Consider the following 25,004-nt stretch of genomic DNA (forward strand, 5'->3'; position numbering starts at 1 on the left):
ACGTGTTCCGGAATGGACATTATCCGGAATGGACGTTTTCCGGAAAGGACGTTATCCGGAATGGACATTATCCGGAATGGACGCTATCCGGAATGAAATTTCCCGGAATGGACGTTACCCGGAATGGACATTTCCCGGAAATTTAGTTTTTTTATATTACCTGATATGAGAATAAATGGAATCTTGCCTACTCGCTTACTTGTGATTAAGAATTATTTAGTTTGTACCCCGTTTGTTTCACCTAGTCACATTGAAGGAACTCGATATTTTGAAAACAATATGAATATAAATACATGAATGATAAAAAGAAAGTGAAATGATCGGACATGAACAATAGAAGCAAGCGTTGACTATTGAAACAATACTTAATCAACCACCACGAGATGTAACAATGTAGATCGATAGATATTAGACAAACACTAGATGTTTTTAACATTCTTTCAATGTGTTGTTATGTTAATCAGTTTACTTTTGTGACTAAATTCTACCAAATTTTATTATAAAGCAGAATGTTTATTTTCAAAGAAGGGAAAATCTCTAGAAAATAAACAACTTTTCAGAAAATCAATGTATAATATGTACTTCCTTGAGGTTTTTCATTCTTTAGAGATACACTTAAGCTTTTTATTTTCTAGAGGTTTTCCCTTCTTTGAAAATAATCATCTTGCTTTATAGTAAAATTTGGTAGAATTTAGTCACAATAGTTAACTGATTAACACAAGAAGGGAAATCTCTTACGCGAAATCCCATCACATTGATAAAAGTTCGTGTATTTTTAAAGAAGGGAAAACCTCAAGAAAATACACATTATACATTGATTTTCTTAAAAGCTTTTCATTTTCTTGAGGTTTTCCCAAGGTTGTCCCTTCTTTGAAAATAAACATTCTTTTTTATAGTAAATAAAAATAAAATAAATTGTTCGCTCTACAGCATTGCCTTGACGTTCTCGATTGCGAGAGTCCTACTCGAAACTAGGTGTCCGAAGGCTTGATTCTTGAGGCAATTGCAAACCTCGTTTTACACCTGAGCTTCCATCCACCCGGGATTCGAACTGACGACTTTTGGATTGTGAGTTCAACTGCCTACCAGCGACTCCACCGAGACAGGACCCAAGGAGACGACTCCTACACCTGGACTGAGCTATCGATCTAACCTCTAGGTTAGACCGGGGCAAACATTGACTTCCCCGTCCGAAGGCATGATCAAACAAATCTCGTCTCGAAAAATGCCACCACCGGGACCGTCTAGAATCGAACCCAGGCCGACTGGGTGAGAGGCAACTTCGATTACCCCTACACCACGGTTCTCAGACTCTGATTTATAGTGCAGAAGCCTTTAATGAAAACTAGGTAAAATTTAGTTGAATTAACAAGACAAGGGAAAATTCTTATATAAAATCCCATTACTTTGATGAAAGATCGCGTAATTTTAAAGAAGGGAAAACCTCAAAAAAGTACACATTATACATTGAATTTCTGAAAAGCTTTTTATTTTCTTGAGGTTTGCCCTTCTTTGAATACCTACTAAAAATTGGTAGAATTTATTCACAAAAGTCAACTGACTAACAAAAGAAGAGAAAATTCTTAAGTAACAACACATTGAAAGAATGTTAAAAACATCTAGTGTTTGTCTTATATCTATCGATCTACATTGTTACATCTCGTGGTGGTTGATAAAGTATTGTTTCAATAGTCAACGCTAGCATCTAATGTTAGTGTCCGAAAATTTTACTTTCTTTTTATCATTCATGTTGTCAAAATATTGAGTTCCTTCAATGTGACTAGGTCAAACCAACGGGGTACAAACTAAATAATTCTTAACCACAAGTAAGCGAGTAGGCAAGATTCCATTCATTCTCATATCAGGTAATATAAAAAAACTAAATTTCCGGGAAATGTCCATTCCGGGAAACGTCCATTCCGGGAAATTTCATTCCGGATAACGTCCATTCCGGATAATGTCCATTCCGTATAACGGCCATTCCGGAAATCGTTCATTCCGGATAATGTCCATTCCGGAAAACGTCCATTCCGGGAAATGGAATTCCGGAAATTGTCATAGAATCCGGTTTTACACCAAGAACCCGACGGACGTAGCGCAATGCCACCGTTGCCAGAAATTCGGCCACGGTTCGCGGAACTGCAACCTCCGGCCCCGCTGCGTGAAGTGCGGTGAGTCACACCTCTCGGAGGCGTGCGCACTGCCACGAAAGGCGGACTTGGGGGACAAGGCAGAACAAACCAAGCCGCGCGTAAAGTGCGCCAACTGTGACGGCAACCATACCGGCAATTACCGCGGATGCGTCGCGCGCAAGGCCTACCTCGAGGAGCAGGAAAAGAGGAAGAAGAAAGCGTCCCACCCTCCTCAGCGAAGTACGAGCGCAGCCGTTCCTGCAGCTGGACAGCTTACGGTTCCAGTGGAAAACTCAGCGTTCCCTCCTGGTTGGGGGCGTTTGTTCGCCAGCGTGGTCGCTGCCGGTAGCGGCAGTACGGCCCAGCAAGAAGTCACCGGGGAAGATCTCTTTACCCTGCCGGAGTTCTTTGCTCTCGCGGGGGAGATGATGACGCGGTTTCGGAGCTGCCGGAACAAGGCAGAACAATTCCTGGCCCTTGGGGAACTGATGATCAAACACATCTACAAAGGATAAATTACCTGTGATCTAGATATAAGCTTTCTCTTCCTCTATCCCCTTTCCTTTGCAATTTCTGTAAGTTTTTTTTTTAATAGTTTTTTCTTACTCTTGCTAGTGCCTTAGTTAAAGAAATAATTGTTCCTAAATGGATTATGATGCAACACACAGCTGTAAGGAACTCCAAAACTCTGTTATGCACTTCAAAATAACTCATTGTATCTTGATTATTCACCAATAAAACTGAATTGAATTGAATTGAAAACATAGATTTTATGACTTTTTTAAAAACTAAAAACTTTCCGGGAATAAATAAATATTTTTCCCGTTTTCTGGGATACTCAAAACCTGGGAAAATTAGACGTCCTGCTTGGAAATCATCGAACAATTGGGTAAATATCAACATCATTTTGAAAACTGATTTTGGCGTTTGAGTGCATTTAAAATTCAAAGCACAACAAAGAACAAATTTTTTTTTTAAACTATCTAGAAGTGCTATCCTTGTTTAGATTGATTTTAATGGTATTGAGCTAATAGTTTGATTTTAAAAACATAACGAATATAAAGAAAACATAGTTTTTATGACGTTTTCAAAAATTTTCCGGGATAAAAGATATATTTTTTCCGTTTTCTATAAACCCGGGAAAATTGGACGCCCTACTTGGAAATCATCGAATAATGTGGTAAACATCAACATCAGTTTGACAACTGATTTTGACGTTTGAGTGTTTTTTATCCGAATACATTTGAATTAGAGAGCATCCAAATTTGCGGACATTCCGAATCCGCTCTTTACTTCTTACAACCATAAAAAGCATCAAGGAAAAGCAAAACGCATTCTGCCGATTAACCTTTAAAGAATTACTAGTAGTTACTTGAATTAATGGGAAATTCACGAATTACTGAGTAACTATGGAATTACTCGAATTACTACGGAATTACTAGGTAATTCCAGAATTACAGGAATTGCTGCAGAGTTGCGGAGTAATTCTGGAATTACTGAATTACTTACTCAAAATCCGAATGATACCTTACTAGCTGAACCTTGGTTTCTTACATGAAAATTAATAGGCAATATATAGAATCATAAAAGGTTTATCGAAATTATCTTTTAACAGTTATTTTTTATTATTTTATTATTTTCTGAAGTATTTTTTCACAAACAAGAATCATGGAATTACCAGGATTACTGGAATTATTAGGAATTACCAGGATTACTCTGGAATTACTCAGTAAATCCGGAATTACAGAATTACTTGCTCAAATTCCAAGTAATTCCGGATTAGTGACCAGTCTGACACGATGCTGGAAACCCCTTGGAGAAAAGCGTTCACAAAGTTTGACAGTTCGCTTTGCGCATGGCAAAATTGTGAACTTAAATCGTCCCTTACTCAGTTCAGTCAAGAAATATCTTCGTGAAACTTTCAGGAGTGATTGAAAATCATGTTTTTAGTAAATTTAGTGAATTTTCTGTAATATGAAATTATGTGATTTTCTACATGTATGTAACCCCTTAAAAGAAAAAAAACAAATATCATTTAACGTGAAGACTTCCATCATTGTCATGATTTTTCGTTCAAAGATATAAATTTTGCGTCGCTTTCAATATTTTGACAAAATTCCTTCAACAAGTTGTTTAGAATAGTGCCCTACACATGCTGATTCCTTTTGGTAACGATTATCCCATTCCTTGTAAAGTTATGGAAATCGTCATTAATCAATGATTGCAACTAGGACGTCAATGACTGTGCCAAAAAATTATACAAATTTTGAAGCACAATAGATTTAGATCAACAATTCCTTCAGTGGCTTCAAGAAGGCAACAACCGGCACATGCTGATTCATTTTGGTGCTGAAATTCGTTAAATTGAATTTATTTCAGAATATTTTATTGTGATGATCAATTTTCATCGAAAATGATCAACGGCTTCACTTTAAAGTCTCGTTGATGACTACTCTACCATAAGTTTTTTTTTTAATATTGTTGTAAATATTTCGGAACTTAAATATTGCTGTATCTTGAAGCCGCTGCATCGTATCAAAAAATGTTAAAAGATTTTTTTTTTACAAAAGAACCGTAAAGTAACCTATATGTTACAAACATATGTAGATACCTTACACCCTTCTCAAAAGTAAGTCTCGAGGGCAACTGGCTATTTGTAAATTTACAAATTTTAAGAGGCATGAAGCCATATTTTTCAGCAAAATAAAACTGATGTTATATTACTAAAACTTGTTTCTGCAAAAATGATATTTTTTTATTTACTTAAAAAAAACGTTGGGGTATTGTGAATCCTGCAAAACTTTCTTAACCAGAGATGTGAATACATGGAATCTATAAATTCAAAAGAACGAGAGCATCATATATCACAAAAATTGTATTAAAAAAGCTTTTTAATGAACAAATATTTAGAAAATAAGCATTGCTCAATTGCCCACCCCAGATTTAAATGTTTCATCCACCACTTTTCCACATCATTCTGATTTACAAAAAAGGATGTTTACAAAACCACTACAAAAACGTATTCAGGGGTAATCTGTATTTGTGGAGTATGTCCGTCTGTTTGTGACTAGATTACGTGGCGTAAGCCGCCCTTAGCTTCGATTCTCTCTGCAGCCGATTTGTTCACCTTTTTGCTGTTTTTTGTACACATTGCGTACTCACATCGAATGTGAAGCAAAGTTGTTGTTTATGTGTCCTGTTGACAGCAGAAGCCCTTTAAAGCAGCTTCTCCCGAACTCCGACGCTTCATGATCGAACTGGTGTACCTTCGCCGAATTGATAAGTTTGCTTCCCAGCAATCAATTGCCGCCATCGAAACGTGTTCCCGGAAGCTCATCAAAGAAGCTAGCACAGTATTTATGAAACGTTCATACGAGCGCCGAGTGATTGAGCTTTTGCATTCAATCAATGGTCGCTTGATACAACGAGAAAACGGAGGCAAAATAGCATAGCAAAGTACAAATAAAAAAAAGGCACACGATAATTTGAAATTTCCTCTCATTTATCGATTCCTTGAAGCAATATGCGATCTTGTTAGTGCGCGATAAATTGCATCACTGCACACTTTGGGTGGGAGGAGAGGACGTCCAGAGTACCCGGACGGTGCAAGTTCTTTTCCGTTAAATTACTAATGTTATTATTGATTCGCATCCGCTTCGTCTTTTCGCAAAAGGAAAAACTCCCCTCGGGGCAACGAAAACACCCCCAACATTGGGGCGGATATGTTTGCGCACTTGGAAGCATCTGCAGCATGTGTTTGTTTTTTTTATGTTTTCGCATGAACTTCTCCAACTTGCGAGTCAAGCTGCTGTGGCGAAGAGCTTTAAAGCTTCTAAGCACCGCTGCACTTCCCAGTGGATTTGGCTTTGTGAATGAACCATCGTCGTTGTCGTCATATAGAAAAACAAAGAGCACCTCCGACTTCTGGGGAAAGGAAGAGCATTTTATACCGCCATGAGTTCGATGAAAAACGAGCGATCATTGTGACACTTCTAATACCTGTGCCCCACCACGTGGAAGTGGGATGTTCTTCGTGGATAAGCCACGCTGTTGTTGGAGACAACACGGCTGACAACGTAAAATATATTTTGTCTTTTGCACCGCCGGGTGCATGAAACTGAAACACCAATAACGCGATGCTCTTCTTGCTCCGGAAACTTGCTCCGTAAATCGTGAAGACGTCATGTTGGAATTTTAGTTTTTTGACAAAATTTCACAAATTTAAACTACAGAAAATCGAAAAAAATCGGGGATTAAAACCTTCTTTTACATCACGCTTTAATATTAATTTTGTCTTTCTGAAAGCTAAAAACGCACAAGCAAGTCTATTCTCAAAATCGACAGTTGCAATTCCCTAAAACTGCGCCCGTCCGTACTTCACCGAACAAGCTTTTCCGACATGAGTTTCCACTTCGCATTCAGCCTTTTGAGTTCATTCTAGCAGGGTGCATTAGTCTAGCTAAACTGGGTTCTTCCTAGCAGGAGAGGGAACTTTCCATAGAGCATAATTTTAAAACTTCGAACGAGCTGCCAGAAGGCAAAGCACAAGCTATTACTTTGCTCACAAATATTGAAACTATTCAATTCCGTCGGCAAACATCGGCCTTGTCATTTGGTTGATAAGTATTCGACCAAAAGACAGTAAATATGTTGGTCAGAATTTAATCAAACCTGCCCCCGGTTCTTTGCCCATGTACCCAAATATTGTTTTAGGGGGAATCTCTCTCTGTCGGCAACAGGCTCTCTGTCAAATTATCCCGTCCGAACTGGGTCCTCTCGATCACCACGGCTGACCATGTCCGAAAATATAATCAATTGCTGGGATTGGCATCTTTGGACAGTCGAGGAAAACATCTGCCCCACACCTACAAAGCGGATATGACCGAGCTTGAACTGGGTGGGGGAGGGTAAAGTGGGTAACATTTGAAGAAAAAAACAATTTATGCTCATTTATGACGGTTATTCCATAGCAATAGAAATCACAATTTATAAGAGAGTATTTTTCAACTCTGCCTCCTCTACAATTTTGTAGAACATTGTTACCACGCTTATAATTTATTATTTTTTTTTATTTATTGTCACCAATTAACCCTCTACTGCCCAAATTTTTATTTCATTTTTTTTACTTTTCTCATGTTAAGGAGGTCATTTTGAGCAACTTTTGTTCTACGAAAAACATTACTTCTATTGTTTTACGTTTTTCTTGTTTTATTTTAAGTATTTTTATTTGCATTTATCTTGTTTAGTTTATGTTTGTTTTTGATAGCATTTCGCCTATTCTACCACCTCCTATGATTACAATTTACCCATATAATTTTTTTCATGTTTTTAAGTCAATTTTTCAATTTTTTGCTTGTTTTTCGCATTTTCTGCGGTGCGCGCGCTCCTGGGCACCGGGCATTTCCGCTTGACCGCGTTCGGGGAAATAGCATTTTATAAGAAAAAAAAATGATGGCAATCAACCAAACGGTTCGTATTGGCCTTGAAAGATCAACTTTATTTTTGGCTTCATTCGAAACAGACGCAGCATTTCAGGGGGGAAAGGGTGTTGAATGGTTTGGTACTATTCATTCAAATACAATAAATTTTTTTACAGACTTTTTTTTATATATTCTGAAAACAAATACTTTTTTCTTATAGACATTATAATAAAAATGCAATAGAAGTTTTGTTATTTTTTATGATTCAAAAAACATACCGTGCGATTTTCGTAGTACAGAACCCCGTTCACACTGATCATTTTATTCACATTGCTGGTTTGGGATCTGATGAAAAGTATAATCAACAAAAATTTTAAATTAAGTTTGTACCAGCCTTTTTTACCTATTTGTTCGATTTTTGGGTTCTTGAACAAAATTCGAAAAAAGACAAATTTCCTTGCAAAATTCTCAAAAACATCATCTAATTATGCGGTTCAATACAAATGTTAATTGAACAAAACAAATCTAGTGCAGTCCAGACTCGATTTATTTCAAATAAAATAATATTTATCCGAAGGCCTCGGAAAAATTTCACTTCGGATAATCGAATCACGAAAAAAAAATCGATACCTAATTTTTTAGTATGACCCCTAAATTACGTTAAAGTGATTTAAAACTTTTAAATCCAAGATGGCGGCCAACTATTCAAATTTGACTAAAATGGGGTTGCAGAACTCAAATTTGATTTTTATGATAAGAAAAAAAAACGAAAAAAAAAGTTTTTTGTTCGTGATTCGATTATCCGGGACTTCGGATACGGATAAAAACCTTCGGATAATCGAAACTTCGGATAATTGAGGCTTCGGATAATCGAGTCTGGACTGTAATTGGGTCTTAAAATTAAGCTTAAATTTGTGATATTATTGTTCACAACGATAAAGCTTATTTTTCTAAGTACAATGACCCTTTTAACGACCGCAAAGGATTTAAAATGGATTTTTAATTCAGTTTTTAAAAAGTTACTTTAAGGCCCTTCTTTGCAGAAAAGGTCCTACTTGACAGCTCTTTACAAGGGGACCATAGTTGATCCATCGAAATAAATGTTGTCTTGTCAATAACTTTTTGTTTGCATAAAAATAAAAAAAATAAAAGTTATCAGAAATGGTTTTAATTGTGTTTCTTACCGTTGTTCATAAAAATTTGAGAAAGATAATAACGGTTAGTCATGGAAAAGGCTTTAGCGAAAATGATTATAAGGGGATAGGGGTCATCCATAAACCACGTGGACACTTTAGGGGGGGGGGGGGGTATGGCGATTGTCCACGATCCATACAAAAAAGTTTTTTTTTTGTATAGGCAATTGTCCACGAGGGGGGGGAGGGGGGTAACAGATTCCCAAAAAAGTGTCCACGTGGTTTATGGATGGTCCCATATGAAAATTCGGGAAAATTAAATTTAAATAAACGGCAATTGGCGTAAGTGTCACTTCGGGGAAATGGCATTCGAGGAAGTGGCCGATTAGGGGAAATGGCATTCGGGGATATAGTCGATTAGGGGAAATGATATTTGGGGAAATGGCATTCGGGGATGTGGCTGATTAGGGGAAGTGGTATTCGGGGATGTGGTCAATTAAGGGAAATGATATTCGGGGAAATGGCATTCGGGGAAATGTGATTCGGGGAAATGAGCTAGACCCCCTTTTCTCAAAGTTATTAACAATTTTAAAAATTGATTATAGTATATTTTTTTAGTTCCTAAGTGTGCTGAAATATCGATACCATCCATAAACTGGTAAAATTGGCGAGTCAGAAATCAGAAATTGCTTAAAATATTGTTTATGTGTGTTCAAGCAATGTTAAAAGGGTACATAGCAACCAAAAGCTGTCAAAGGCAAAGTTATGGAAAATTAGACGAGCTTTACGGTAAAAATATTATCGAAACTGAAAAATCAAGTCTGTCATACAGAAAAAAGCCAAAAACCACCAAAAAAGCAGTGTTTCCAACATTTTTTTTTAAACCGCTGTAACTTCGCAAGGATTGGACTTAGGACAATGGTCAATATGGAGACTTTTATGTAAAATTGTCTGGAGAATCGATTCCCACTATTGGCTTTTAATAATTTTGACGTTTAGGCCACTTTTCAAAAAAACAGTTTAAGTAATTGATTTTTGTATTTTTTCAGGAGAGACATACCATCCTGCATGTTTCGTCAATCTTTTAGTAACATTTTAGGCTATTTCCTCAAAAATTTTGAACGAAAAAAAGTCGTGACATCACCTTCAAATTTAAGTTTTAGACTTAAAAATCAAAAAATCAGTTTTTTTTTTCAGAAAGCCCGTCCAATTTCCTACAAGTTTGTCTTTGACCACTTTTTGATACGATGCAACGGCTTCGAGGTACAGTCATTTTTAAATTACAGAATACAAAAATATTTAAATAACTTTCGCCCTTCTCAAATGTCATTTTCGAGTACAATTGGCTCCATATACATAAAAATGGCTTATATAGGCCTAGGATAACATGTCTACAAAGTTTCATTGAAATCGGAGAGGGTCGGGTACAAAAGTACCAGAAAAATACCTGATTTGAGATGGAATTGCTCTATAGTATCTGACCATACAGACTTAGATTTGTTAACTGAAATCGATGAAATTTTCAGCTGCTAAACGCTCAGTTAACTGGAAATGATCGATTTCAATTATTTTAATCGAAATTTGTTCATTTTTCTACAAATTTCACTACAAAATCAAATTTGTTTATCGAATAGAACTGAAAAAACGAAATTTGTGTTATCTTTTGATAATAAAAATCAAACCATTAGTTTTCAAGCCATCGAAAGTGTAAAAAAGGCTTTTCAGGTGATATGAAAAAAAAACTTATACCGTCATCAGGGATTTTGGGCAAATTGTAAGGATTTTTTCAGTTTTTAACAAAGAGGTACTATTTCAAAGGTCTAGAAATGCCAATAACTTGGAAATGGTACCCTTTATTAAAAATTTGTAAATATATTTTGTAAAAATCAACAGCTGTAAAAATTTACTCCGACATTGTAAAAAAAAAATGCTATTTTGGAATGGCAATTGTTATTGATAAAAATAGAAATAAAACACTCAACTATTTTTTCAACAATTTCAGTCATTATCTTATTAATATTTTTTGTTGTTAATTTTGGTGGTATAATATTAGAAGGTGTAACCTCTCTACCCCTCTAATGATGTAATATTACCTCAATTTAGACTAAAAAAGTGAGAAAACATTGAAAAAGTGCTGAATTTACACATTTTAAGAGGTAATTTTACACATTTTTTCTGCATCAAAGATGTACACATCCCAGATTTAATATAACCATGAGAATAATTTTCTACTGTGTACAACTTTACCAATGACACTAAATTAATCAGAAAATTACGTCTCAAGATATAGATTGTAATATATTTACATACACATTTTATATGACCAGCCTGCAAAAAAAACAAAAATTCAAAATCTCGAAATTGCGAAATTAGAGAGAATTAGTCAAGGAAGCATTAGACTACGACAACCATAAATTTATTTTTTTATTGTTCCATTAAAATTTCAAACTTTTTTGAAAAAAAAAATTCCACCAACATAAACTTTGATTAATGTTTCCAGCGGCCTAAGTTTTGGCAAAACTCAAACTATACATATATCTTCTTGAAAACAGTGCACTTTCCATGTTCGCATAGATGTCCCATATGCAAAATGTTTTTTTATGTCTATCTATTTGTCCCGAATCGTCCCCGAATAAAATCTTTGTCGAAGACACCAACAATCAGATGGCATATATTTGACAGTGTCTGTTTGACCCCACTGCACCCTTAAGTAATAGACAGCCCGCCATGAACGGCACGTACTCGCATCTGGACAGCTAAGGTACGAGCCCAGTCAGCTGTTATTATGCCATTACATTATGGCCAATCGAGACCGGAATAATCAAGTTTTCCAATGGGTAATGGAAGGGTCTAATAAAAACATGTTTTGATTCGGCTAACTTGGCCAAATTGAATAAATCGCTTGATTTATTTGAAGTACCATGCTGCTCCACTCTGCTACGGACCGTTTCCCCCAACAGCCAACCGGCCACGATGTCACGCACCTGTTGTTTTGCCCCGTCCACGGTGTGTGACCGGCTCTGCTTTGGGACCATCATTCTCGGAAATCAGTGTGATAATATTCCGATTTGCTGCTCGTCCAACCACTCGTTGATGGCGCGCTGCTTGCTGGCTTATCTTCTATCCATCGCACTCACAGTGGTGGTCCCCATCGACAGATATTGGATTGTTCCATCCAATCATCATCGTTTCATGTGCCTTTTTTATCCTGGCAATTTATTCAATGTTGAAACCCGCAGAGTTGACCTCTGCTTCTATGGCGAGTTCTATTTTCAGAGAGCTTGACCGTGGTGGAGGCGCGCCGGGTTCTTCAGTCAGTTTCGTTTATTTCGATACCGAATCGTTACTGCACCGGAAATTAGCCTTCATTGTGTACTGCTGCCAAGCCTTCGAGGCCAGAGCGGAGAAGAAAAGTTGCGCAAAATTCGTTGGCCAACGTTGCGTGGTTGATACGGAGGGACATATTTTGCAGCCGATTGAGCAAACATAAAGGGCCGGGACACGATACGATTTTCATCGACCTGCCAGAAGCGTAGCGGTTGTAGTCCCGCGGGTAATCCTTTGGCATTGATGTGAAGTGAAGCCGCACTCGAGGAAAAAGGGATTTGGCCGCCTGTTTTTGAAAAGGATCACGCATCGCACATTCCAAACGCAGGAGTTTGGAGGAACTGTTGGACTTGGAAGTTTGCTGGAAAGGGGGGTGATTTTCAAGTTGGGATTAATTCCATGGTGATTGGAATCCATTCCTGTGGTGCGGGCTGTATTCAATCCATGTCGACTGATAAGAAAGTAGGACTAGACAAATTTCTAAGCTATAATTTTCAAATCACCTTTGGGGCTTAAGTTTCCAAGAAAGGCCACCTCAAACAGCTAGTGAAAGATTCTCTTTGGTACTAAATACCTTTAAGAGGATTTCAAATAGCTTATATTATTATCGCCTTTGATTGGATGAATTGATTGAGTGTTTACAAATCCTATCAAAGTGTATTCTTCAGGTCATACACGTTGAATTCCTGCGCGTCCTAGAATAATTATGAAAAGCATATTTTTCATTAATTGACTTTGAGACTTAATTGCCTCAATTATCTTTGAAAAATATATTTGTTAATTGGCTAAGACATAAATTGATTCAATCTAAGCAGTTCTCTACGAAAACGATTTTTTTTCAATTTTAATTTTAGAATTTTTTAATTCAGTTGAATCTTTTATGGTGCTTTCGGTATGCCCAAGGAAGCCATTTCACATAATTATTTTGTCCATATAATTTTCCATGCAAATTTGGCAACTGTCCATACAAAAATGATAATTGAAAATTCAAAAATCTGTATCTTTTGAAGGTGTTTTTTGATCGATTTGGTGTCTTCGGCAAATTTGTTGATATAGATAATTTTTTTTTAGTGATTTTGAATTTTACTTTTTGTCACAAAAGCTTGTTTTGCAAAAAAAACTACTATTTTATTTTTTTGATTATTTTATATGTTTTAGGGGACATAAAATGCCAACTTTTCAGAAATTTCCAGGTTGTGTCTTTGAACGAGTTATGAATTTTTGAATCAATCCTGATTTTTTTATCCAAATGTTGGTCGCCATTTTTTTTTTTTTTTCAATTTCATTTTTCGATGTAAAATCAAATTTGAAATCAAAAAGTACTTTAGTGAAATTTTGATACACCGTTTTCAAGTTATAGACTTTTTTAGGTAACTTTATTAGAAATTATAGCAGTTTTTCATTTTTTTAAAATTAGTGCACAATTGATCTGGGTGGTATGTCTCTCCTAAAAAAATACAAAAATCATATAATAAAACTGTTTTTTCGAAAAGTGGTCTAAACGTAAAAATTTTTGGAAACCGGTAGTGTGAATCGATTCTCCAGACAATTTTACATAAAAGTCTCCATATTGACCATTGTCCTATGTCCAATCTTTGGGAAGATACAGCGGTTTTAAAAACAAAAATAGTGAAAAAACGCGTTTTTTGATGGAATTTGGCTATTTCTATAGGACAGACTTGGTTTTTCAGTCTCGTCAATATTTTAACCGGAAAGCTCGTCCAATTTTCCATTAGTTTGTCTTTGACAGCATTTCAATTATATGTAAGAGCTTACAGATATAAGCTTAATTACATTGCTTATAACTGAAAATAGAATATTTTTTTCAGTGTGGTAAAAACCAGGATAGTAAATTTGTTTACGTAAATATAGAAACGATATAAATAAAAAAAACTTTCAAAGGCAAACTTATGGAAAATTGGACGAGCTTTCCGGTAAAAATATTTACGAGACTGAAAAACCAAGTCTGTCTTATAAAAATTGCCAAAAAACCACAAAAAAAAACCGTTTTTTCAACTTTTTTGTTTTTAAAACCGCTGTATCTTCCCAAGGATTGGACATAGGACAATGGTCAATATGGAGACTTTTATGTAAAATTGTCTGGAGAATCGATTCCCACTACCGCTTTTCAAAAATTTTGAAGTTTAGACCACTTTTCAAAAAAACAGTTTCATTAAATGATTTTTGTATTTTTTTAGGAGAGACATACCATCCTGCATTTTTCGTCAGTCTTTTGGTAAAATTTTAAGCTATTTCCTCTACAAATTTGAACGAAAAAAAATCACCTTTAAATTTAAGTTTTAGACTTAAAAATAAAAAAAATCTCATGGATGTGGCGTGTATTTTTGTTTCAGTGTATTTTTTTCAGAAAGCCCGTCTGATTTCCTACAAGTTTGTCTTTGACCACTTTTTGATACGATGCAACGGTTTCGAGATACAGTAATTTTTAAATTACTAAATACAAAAATATTTAAATACCTTACGCCCTTCTCCAATGTTATTTTCGAGTACTGTTGGCTCCATATACACAAAAATGGCTTATATAGGACTAGGATAAAATGTCTACAAAGTTTCATTGAAAATGGAGAGGGTCGGGTACAAAAGTACCAGAAAAAAGTCCTAATTTGAGCTGGAATTGCTCGGCAATATCTCAACAACTAAAGGTCGTATCAACAAAGTTCAAATAGCAAAATATAGAGAATTTTCTCAGCCTTTCAAAAATATTTTTTCAAAGGTGGGCAAACATGTGCACTAATTTAAAAACATGAAAAACTGCGACTATTTTTTTGAAAAAGTTACCTAAAATTGACTATAACTTGATAACGGTGCACTTTATCAAAATTTCACTGAAGTACTTTTTGATTGCAAATTTGATTTTACGTCGAAAATTGAAGTTATAAAATTTTGGTGACCAATATTTCGATATTTTTTTAAATCTGTATTGATTCAAAAATTCATAACTCGTTCAAAGATTTTTTCGCACAACCTGGAAATTTCTGAAAAGTTGGCATGTTATATCTCCTAAAATATATTTAAAAAATAGTGTGTTTTGGAAAAAAAACAAGTCTAAGTGACAAAAAGTTAAATTGAAGAATCGCCACAATTTTTAACCGTGTATCATTTTTTTCAGTGTAGTCCTTATTCATACCTACAACTTTGCCGAAGACACCAAATCGATCAAAAAATTCCTTCAAATGATACAGATTTTTGAATTTTCATACATCATTTATATATGGACAGTTGCCAAATTTGTATGGAAAATTATATGGACAAACTAATGATGCAAAATGGCTTCTTTGGGCATACCGAAGGCACCAAAAAAGTTTCAGCCTGATTTAAAAATACAAAAAAAAATCGAATGACCGAAATGTCCGAGAGGGGATCAGAAGAACTACAAAGAATTTTTAACGGTTTTCAAAAAATCCATTAAAAATCGTTAGCCATGGGATTATTTTTGTATTGTTGGACGTATACACAATCAATTTTAATCGAGTTTATTGTTTGCTTTAAACTGCCCCGACAAAAATCAATTACCAACCATCCGGGTTGGATGGCATTTTCAACTTGTTACTTAATCTGTACCTGGAAGCGGTCCCACGCGAGCCACGGAGACGACGGATGTCGTGCCTTCGGGGCACCAGCAGCAGCAGCTTGATGAACCACCCGTTTGGCACGGCAACTTTTAACAAACAATGTCCCTTGGTCAGGTCAGGAGATAGAATACCGTACGCTGAGGATTTATGGAATTTCGAACGAAAAACAGTTTAAAATTCTAAGTGATTTATAATCATTTGAGCAATTTTGTATACCAAATTTACCTAAAGCTATAGTAAAAATTGAATTTCGCAAACTCCGGCCGGATGCATATCTGCTGGTCAACGAAAAGGCCCAGCAATGTCTACACTGCAAACGTGTAGGTGGCCAGCATTAGGATCGTGATTTTTTTTCTAGGAAGGACGTATCTAGCCACGTAGATAAATTAACACCACCACTTTTTCAGCCTACAGGTACGAACGGGCAAATCCTGTCCGGAATGGAGGTTGGCGCACTTTTAGATAGGGTTTACACGATAAACGATGTTTGTTTTGTTTTTCTGACGATGTTTGTGCTGGCTGTTCAAATGTTTATTTTTTGTGTATCTTTTTAACTAGTTGAACGAATTTTTCGTGCTAAGCACAAACAAGTTGCATGATATTTTCACAACTGAATACCAAGAAATAAAAATGGAGAGGATTGGAGCCTGTCCAACGTTCCCAAATTGATGCGAATCTCTTTGAAAATTCAAAGATTCCCGGAAAACGACTAGCATCCAAATTGATACTGTCAATAGCTGTCCATGTCGCATTACATAAGGGATAGTCGTCCCCGCCCAGCAAGGTATAAAATTGAACTCTTGAAGCTTGAAGCTGATCAAACAAACTCTCCCTCGGAAGAAGCAACCGAATCGAATCGTCTGTCCAGTTCAAATTGACAAATTTCGTTCCGTTACTCCGTGCACTCTGTGATCTTTTGCTAACGAAGCAAATAACGCCGGAAGAAGTTGAAATCTGTTCAAAGTTGTTCCTCCAAGATTGAGAAGAAGAAGAAAAAAAGTGAGAAAAATCATTAATGGTGATTGAATTTTCCCGCCCAAGTACCGACTTTTAATTAAGCTCGTTTATCCACCTCCCTCTTCAGCCAGAGTTGAACCGGTGACCACTCCGGTAGGGTCATTACCGAGGTCGTCAAATTGCCGGGCCGTGTGACATAGGTGCGAAGCCAATTCATCAACAGACCAGGCTCAACCACCCTTCTTTGGTTTATGCATTCACAATGAATGTAGGTGTTGTGGGCTTAGGGGGAGGGGGGTTTTAATCCTGCTGCCTACCCAGAAGGTGAGAAATTAATTTGTATTAGTTGATTATCGCGCTAATGACACAAATTGTGCGGCGGACGTTTGCCGGAGGGAAGTATTCCTTGGAAATGAGCGGAACGCCGATTTATTGTGGGTGTGCTAGGTTTTGATCGATTGGCGCGGGGAAATAACGGGGGAAATTAAACCGGAAATGTTTTCGTCCTGTAGTATTTCTTTTAGATGGAATTAAACATAAATATGGTTTAACACATCTTTGATGGTCCTAAACATGCATTGTGAGCCATTTCTTATCACAGATTAAAACATTTTACAAATATCTCGTTTTGATGTTTTGAATCATTCCAATTATTTTTAAAAAAAATACTAATCAACCTAGCAACAAACTTTTCAAAGCACATAAGCACAAAGTTGGATGCTTTTTAGTTGAAAAATATAATTTAAACTACAACTTTCTTCTGAAAATTACAATTTCTTCTACTTTAAAACGTACCTATAATAAAATTATTGGTTTCTTTTTAAATTGAATTTGCGATGAAAAGATTATTTAAAATGTTACAGTGTAACTTTTTTTGGAAAAGTTCTTCGAAATAAAGTTTATACTTTACACTGCACATATAGCAAAACTAAGTGGAAATGGATTTTCAGAAAAAAAAATGCAGTTTTTGAACTTTGGTGTCTTCAGAAGAGTTGATGAAAAGGGATAGAAGAAACTTGGCTGATGATTTACGATTAAGGAGTTTTTTTTTTAATATAAGTTGCTAGAAATATTTTTAGGATTTTTTCTTATCTTGAAAGTTGTTGGGCATGCCACTTTAAGCAATTTTGTCGAAGACACCCAAATATTTTCTCGCAATCTACGCCTTCTTTTGTCTAATTTTGTCAAAACCATCAGAGCAAACCATGTAAAATCAGTTTTTTTAAAGTAGGGGAAATAAACGCTTTCTTATCAAACACCTATCTTCGTCATACACCGTAAAAAATAATGTAAATTTGGAAGCTGTAATTTTGGAAGGTTGAATATTACCTCTTTTATGATGTAATTTTATTTCAATTTAGACTGAAAAAGTGACATTACACTGGAAATGTGATAAAACACATTTACAGAGGTAAAATTACACCTTTTTTCTGTCATAAAAGATGTACCCCTTCCCAGATGTAATATTACCATGATTTTTTTTCTGTGTATGGAGATGCTCGATTCAAGCTCCAAAAATACTATTTGGGCTATAAACTTACCAGCAACAGCACCGCCTAGAGTAAGCACGCAAATTGATGCCATTTACTGGCCAAAAAGATCAAATTTAATGCACTTTTGATCATAATTTATTTTTTGCGAGACCATTTCCCATCATTTTGGTGGCACACACATCCACACGCAAGTAAGAGCTTAACTGCACATCGAAAGGCGCCATCAATATATTTTCACTTGCGCTAACGTTTTCAAAGCGCTTAAGATATGAAATTGCTTCCAACTACCGGCAACATGTTTTTTTGAACATTAGTTAGTCACTCACTTGAAAAATAATCCCGAAACATGTAAATAATTAGCCAGCGCCATCAAAAAAACAAACGCGCCAAGTCTTTTGACGTTTGACTTTTGACGACCCATCCCAATCGAAGGCTGAAGAAAACCGAGCGAGAAGCGAAGGCAAATAAAAAACAAAGGGATGCCACCAACACCACCAGCAGCGCCTGTTGGAGTGAGCCAGTGATGCCAGAAAATATTCTTTATAAATGCTACTTTTCGTGAGTGTTCGCTTATATTTTGGCAGCACTAAGCAGACCCAAAAGAGTGCTGGAAGAAAAAAGAACTAAGCTGAAAATAGGAAAATGCTTGTAAAAGGAATAGAATAACTTTTAGTAAAAGTGAAAATAAACAGAAATGTTCACAAAAAGTTGCTCTACTCATTGGTGTACTTGGTTTTAGTAAATTTCAAGGAACACTTCAGATTATCCAGCATCATTCAAACACGACCGCTTATTAGGCTTAAAATGGGCATATTTCCCCTAGTTTTTAGAGAAAAGTTGTGTTCTGAGCATTTTTAAGCCATAAAAACAAACATTCGATTTAAAAAAATATTTTTGGATTTAAGTATAAAAGTAAAGTGTATAGACCACCCTAACGAAATTCAAAAATGGTCCAACTATATGCTTTTTCCAGTAATTTTGAACGCTGAAACTGCCGTCAGAGTTGAGCAAAAGTGTCAAACAATCGATTTTTATTCATATGTTGGGTTTCCATGTAAAATAATCATAAACATCCATAAAAATCCACTGACCAGAAGTCGATATTTTGACATTTTGGCTCAATTCTGATGGCAGATTCAGCGGCCAATTTTGCTATCTAAATCACTGTGTGTGCGATCTAAACCACTATAGAGTAATCAAAAATTTGTAATTAAAAAAACTTGTATAATCAAGCAAATAATATAAAAAATATTAGTGATAAAAGCGTTTTATATTCAACCATATTTTAAATCAAATCTATGATAGGTCTTTGAGAAAAAATTATCCAACCATTTCTTATTTAAATGCAATGGTCCTTTAACCTTAGAACAATTTAAAATATTTTGCATTTTTTAACTAAAGATTTTAGCAGGTGTATTTTTTCTAGAGCTTCTAGGTACAAAGTTCCAAAAAGCCTTATAATTGGAACTGTGAAAGAAAAGCTTTTTGCCATTTTTTTCTTTTATTATCAAATATATTTTTTTGCACCATTATTGTTCTAGAGATACAGCAAAACGTCGGTTTTAAAATCATTTCAGAATATTTATTTTGATTTTTCGTTAATAAAGTCACATTTGAATTAATAAAAGTTTGCAAAACCAAGCTTACACACTAACATTTTTCAACCAAATTCGGTAGTTGAAAAATCGGAAAGTTCAGATCGATTAACCATCTGTCAAAATCATGGATTAGTTTTCAAAAGGACGTAAGAGCCGTTGGTAAAAAAAGCTCTTTTTGCATCGGTATTCGACCTACTTACGAAAAACCAATTTCAAAAATTCTTTAGATTGTTCATCTATACGTCCTTCAAGTTCCCTAAACAAAAAAATAAATGAAATTTTGTTTAATTTTTGAGAAAAAAGAAAATTAGTGTCGGAGGTCTCTTACGGCTTTTTGAAAACTCACCCGAGAAATGAACAAAATTTTACCGAAAATCGATTGTACGATGAACAGTAAAGAGCTTCATTACCGAATTTCAGTAAGATTTTACCGAATTCCGTAGTTTTCAGTTTACCCAATTGTTCAGCAGTTGAAAATTCGATAAACTTTACCGAATTCAGTAAAAACTTTAAGTGTGTAGACAAGTTTTTTCATCAATTTCAAAAATTATATGAATTTTTTTGCTTAGTTGTTTGTAAACTTCATATTCAAACCGAATTCTTAGATGTTTTTTTGAAAACTTTTCCTGCAACGTTATTTTAAAATATTTTTCAAAATATTTGTTATGACTTCTTCCAAGTTTATTTACGTAACATTAAAATCCTTCACTCGGTAAACCTCTTTGGATAAATGTGTGCCTTGTGCTGAACTAATTTTCTTTTTGCAACAAGTTTAAATGCTGGTAATGTAACTCTGTTTTTTTCTCAATTTTATCTCTGCCATTTTTGTAAACATTTTTCTAAAAAAAATGTTTTTATTATTGTTTATACCTATAGTAAAAAGCGACCTATACTCATGACTATGGGTCGATTTTTATTTCACCGCATTACAAAGTACAAATAGATCCTGTCAGCTAGTACACAGTGCATAATTCCATTAAAACTTTCCCATTATGCTCAGGAAATGAATAAACCATCTGTGGCAGTGGCCCATCTAATAGGTGATAATCAATTTACTGCTGATCCTTGGCCACTTCACTCTCTATCAGAATCTGCCCTCCAACCCCAACGGCAACCACAGTGGAACAATCTATTTACCCTCTTCTGTAGTTAATCCGTTCTGGTGCTTCTGCTTCACCTGCACCTCTTTCATCTCATATCCAGTTCCACTCTCAACAACGTATAAATCACAAAGTTACACACAACAGAGCAACAACGCTGCAGCAGGTCCGGTTCCGGCTTCTCTGTTGACCATCATCCTCCGAGGACAGTCTCCACTTGCTGCTGCATCTCATTCATCAATCAGCACTGATTTCATTAACTCTCCGCAACTTTCCCTTCTCTTACACTGGCCTGTTAAACTCTACAATGTTTAAGTCTTTCTATTTAGAACTACAAAACTACCGCGAAAAAAAGAAGGAACTGTTCCACCTGTTCCAACCCGACTCGGTCAACCGTCACTGCGCTACTGAACCAGACCTTGGCGCGAGAATTTGCCAGCAGCATCCGTCTGGCATCATCAGGACGCAAGATGCTGTGAGTGGCGGAGAATTTTCCCTCCTCCGAGAAAATGCCAGCCCGGCTTGCGGCGGGTGGAAAGGTGCGAAAGCATTTTCCAAGCGATCGGGCGCCAACGCCATGTGCAACTGGTGGGCAAAGGGAAAAAGTTTGTAATTTTGATCCATTATTTTTAAAATATAAGTTTTTCAATTTAAAAATAATCGATTTCCACTGAAATATGGCTAAAAACGAGCCTTAGGTCGAAATAAGGGACATGGGTCAAAATTACATTCAATCCCCCTCTTAACTCTCTTAAATTTCACAATCGAGAACAACATTGGATGCTGCGATGCTCATCTCTCTCCCAAACTCTCGTACGCATCTGACTCGCTCGGCTCTCCTTCCAGAAGAGCAACCTCTTTTTCTCTGTTTATGTTTGCGAAAGCATGTTTGGCCAGCGGCAGCGTGAGCAAGAGTTAGCGTTATCGTTCGTTAGTTTGTTTGATTGGGGAAACGACTGTTTTGTGGCACACCTTCCCACGCATGTTTCGTTCCTTTTGCTGGCAGGAAACGTAAAGGTGACTAAACTGTGTCACCCTCGTCACTTATCTACTTCACCAGTGGTTCTCAACCCGTAAACCCTAACTAAAATATCTTTCAAAAATCAACAAAAATTACAAAAATAACAAAAATTACAAAAATTACAAAAATTACAAAAATTACAAAAATTACAAAAAATATAAAAAGTACAAAAATTAAATGACCAAAACGACCAAAATGACCAAAATGCCCAAAATGACCAAAATGACCAAAATGACAAAAATGACCAAAATGCCCAAAATGCCCAAAATGACCAAAATGACCAAAATGACCAAAATGACCAAAATGATCAAAATGATCAAAATGACCAAAATGACCAAAATGACCAAAATGACCAAAATGACCAAAATGACAAAAATGACCAAAATGACAAAAATGACCAAAATGACCAAAATTACCAAAATGACCAAAATGACAAAAATGACCAAAATGACAAAAATGACCAAAAAGACCAAAATGACCAAAATTACCAAAATGAACAAAATGACCAAAATTACCAAAATGACAAAAATAACCTAAATGACCAAAATAACCTAAATGACCAAAATGCCCAAAATGCCCAAAATTACCAAAATGACCAAAATGACCAAAATGACCAAAATGACCATAATGATCAAAATGATCAAAATGATCAAAATGATCAAAATGATCAAAATGATCAAAATGATCAAAATGATCAAAATGATCAAAATGATCAAAATGATCAAAATGATCAAAATGATCAAAATTATCAAAATGATCAAAATGATCAAAATGATCAAAATGATCAAAATGATCAAAATGATCAAAATGATCAAAATGATCAAAATGATCAAAATGATCAAAATGATCAAAATGATCAAAATGATCAAAATGATCAAAATGATCAAAATGATCAAAATGATCAAAATGATCAAAATGACCAAAATGACCAAAATGATCAAAATGACCAAAATGACCAAAATGACCTAAATGATCAAAATGACAAAAATGACCAAAATGACAAAAATGACCAAAATGACCAAAATGCCCAAAATGACCAAAATGACCAAAATGACAAAAATGACCAAAATGACCAAAATGACCAAAATGAACAAAATGACCAAAATGACCAAAATGACAAAAATAACCTAAATGACCAAAATAACCTAAATGACCAAAATGCCCAAAATGCCCAAAATTACCAAAATGACCAAAATGCCCAAAATGCCCAAAATTACCAAAATGACCAAAATGATCAAAATAATCAAAATTATCAAAATAATCAAAATGATCAAAATGATCAAAATGATCAAAATGATCAAAATGATCAAAATGATCAAAATGATCAAAATGATCAAAATGATCAAAATGATCAAAATGATCAAAATGATCAAAATGATCAAAATGATCAAAATGATCAAAATGATCAAAATGATCAAAATGATCAAAATGATCAAAATGATCAAAATGATCAAAATGATCAAAATGATCAAAATGATCAAAATGATCAAAATGATCAAAATGATCAAAATGATCAAAATGATCAAAATGATCAAAATGATCAAAATGATCAAAATGATCAAAATGATCTAGATGATCAAAATGATCTAGATGATCAAAATAATCAAAATGATCAAAATGATCAAAATGATCAAAATGATCAAAATGATCAAAATGATCAAAATGATCAAAATGATCAAAATGATCAAAATGATCAAAATGATCAAAATGATCAAAATGATCAAAATGATCAAAATGATCAAAATGATCAAAATGATCAAAATGACCAAAGCAGCCAAAATGTTCTAAATGACCAAAACTACTGAAATGAAGAAAATGACGAAAATGACGAAAATCACCAAAATGACCAAAATCACCAAAATGACCAAAATTACCAAAATTACGAAAATTACGAAATTGACAAAAATGACGAAAATGACGAAAATGACGAAAATTACCAAAATGACAAAAATGACCAAAATGCCCAAAATGCTCAAAATGCCCAAAATGACCAAAATGACCAAAATGACCAAAATGACCAAAATGACCAAAATGACCAAAATGACCAAAATGACCAAAATGACCAAAATGACCAAAATGACCAAAATGACCAAAATGACCAAAATGACCAAAATGGCCAAAATGATTTTTTATGAGAATGGCCTGAATGACGAAAATAAAGAAAATAACGAAAATAACCAAAATGACCAAAATAATCAAAATGACCAAAATTACCAAAATCAGCTAAACCAAAATCAGCTAAATGACCAAAATTACCAAAATGACCGAAATGACCGAAATGACAAAAATTACAAAAAGCCCAAAATGACCGAAATGACCAAAATCACCAAAATGACCAAAATGTTAGTTAGTTGTCTTTATTAACGAGCCTTTTGAGCATGAGCATGAGCATGGTTGACTGCCAATGAGCTGCTACTCCGTTATTGACAGATCAGCTGAAGTTAAACAATGAATCAAAAATGATCAGTGGGAGCCAACCATCCGTTCACTGTTTAACCCCTGAAGACCCCGACTTTATTAGTCAATACCGGCGCCCTCCCAAGAAGCCTGCAGTTCAACAAAAGGGAGGAATGTTAGTCCGATAGTTGAAGTTGCAGACTCATCAAGCACACAGTTTTTCGTTATATACTTGTTGATACCGCTTGAGACCGTTGAATCCACAGCATCTCCTTCAAGCATCACGTGATTATTTTTTTTGGGTTAGTAGGATAAGGTATTGGCTTTTCGATGCCTCCCGAGCTACGATGCTATGGGGAGGACTTTCATAACAAACCCGTCGGCGAGCCTTCCGAGCAACGTTGCTATGGGAAGGTCTTTCTAATTAGCACACCAAAACACTCGCGCACAGGTATTTAAATACTGAATAAATGTAATTTTTCATCACGATTACCCAGACGACATTGATGATATAGGAAGGACTTTTTTACAGTCATTTACAGTAACACTTAAACTTATTTTAATGCAACAATTCACACGACGTCGTGCCTCCCGATCAACGATGATGTAGGAAGGACTTGAGCAAGCCAACCAGGATGAAACACGAAATAAAATTCTCTTCTTTTCACACACAATGCCACATAATTGACCTCGCGTCATCACCCAACAAATTGAACTGATTTTCTTCTGCTTGTGGGCAAGCCAACCAGGATGAAACACGAAATAAAATTCTCTTCTTTTCACACACAATGCCACATAATTGACCGCGCGTCATCACCCAACAAATTGAACTC

General features: G+C 35.4%; 1 protein-coding gene across 1 annotated transcript in view; it reads right to left on the reverse strand.

Moving 5' to 3' along the window:
- Window positions 1-21,152, reverse strand: part of LOC120416194 (calcitonin gene-related peptide type 1 receptor-like) — a 60,047-nt gene extending 38,895 nt beyond the window's left edge. The window contains exon 1 of the mRNA XM_039577878.1: window positions 20,791-21,152. Within this exon, the coding sequence (XP_039433812.1) occupies window positions 20,791-20,845 (55 nt within the window). The 5' untranslated portion in view covers window positions 20,846-21,152. The remainder of the gene's footprint in view (window positions 1-20,790) is intronic.
- Window positions 21,153-25,004: the final 3,852 nt, after the last annotated feature.

Source organism: Culex pipiens, chromosome 3 (genome assembly GCF_016801865.2).
Source record: "Culex pipiens pallens isolate TS chromosome 3, TS_CPP_V2, whole genome shotgun sequence".
Taxonomy (NCBI): Eukaryota; Metazoa; Arthropoda; class Insecta; order Diptera; family Culicidae; genus Culex; species Culex pipiens.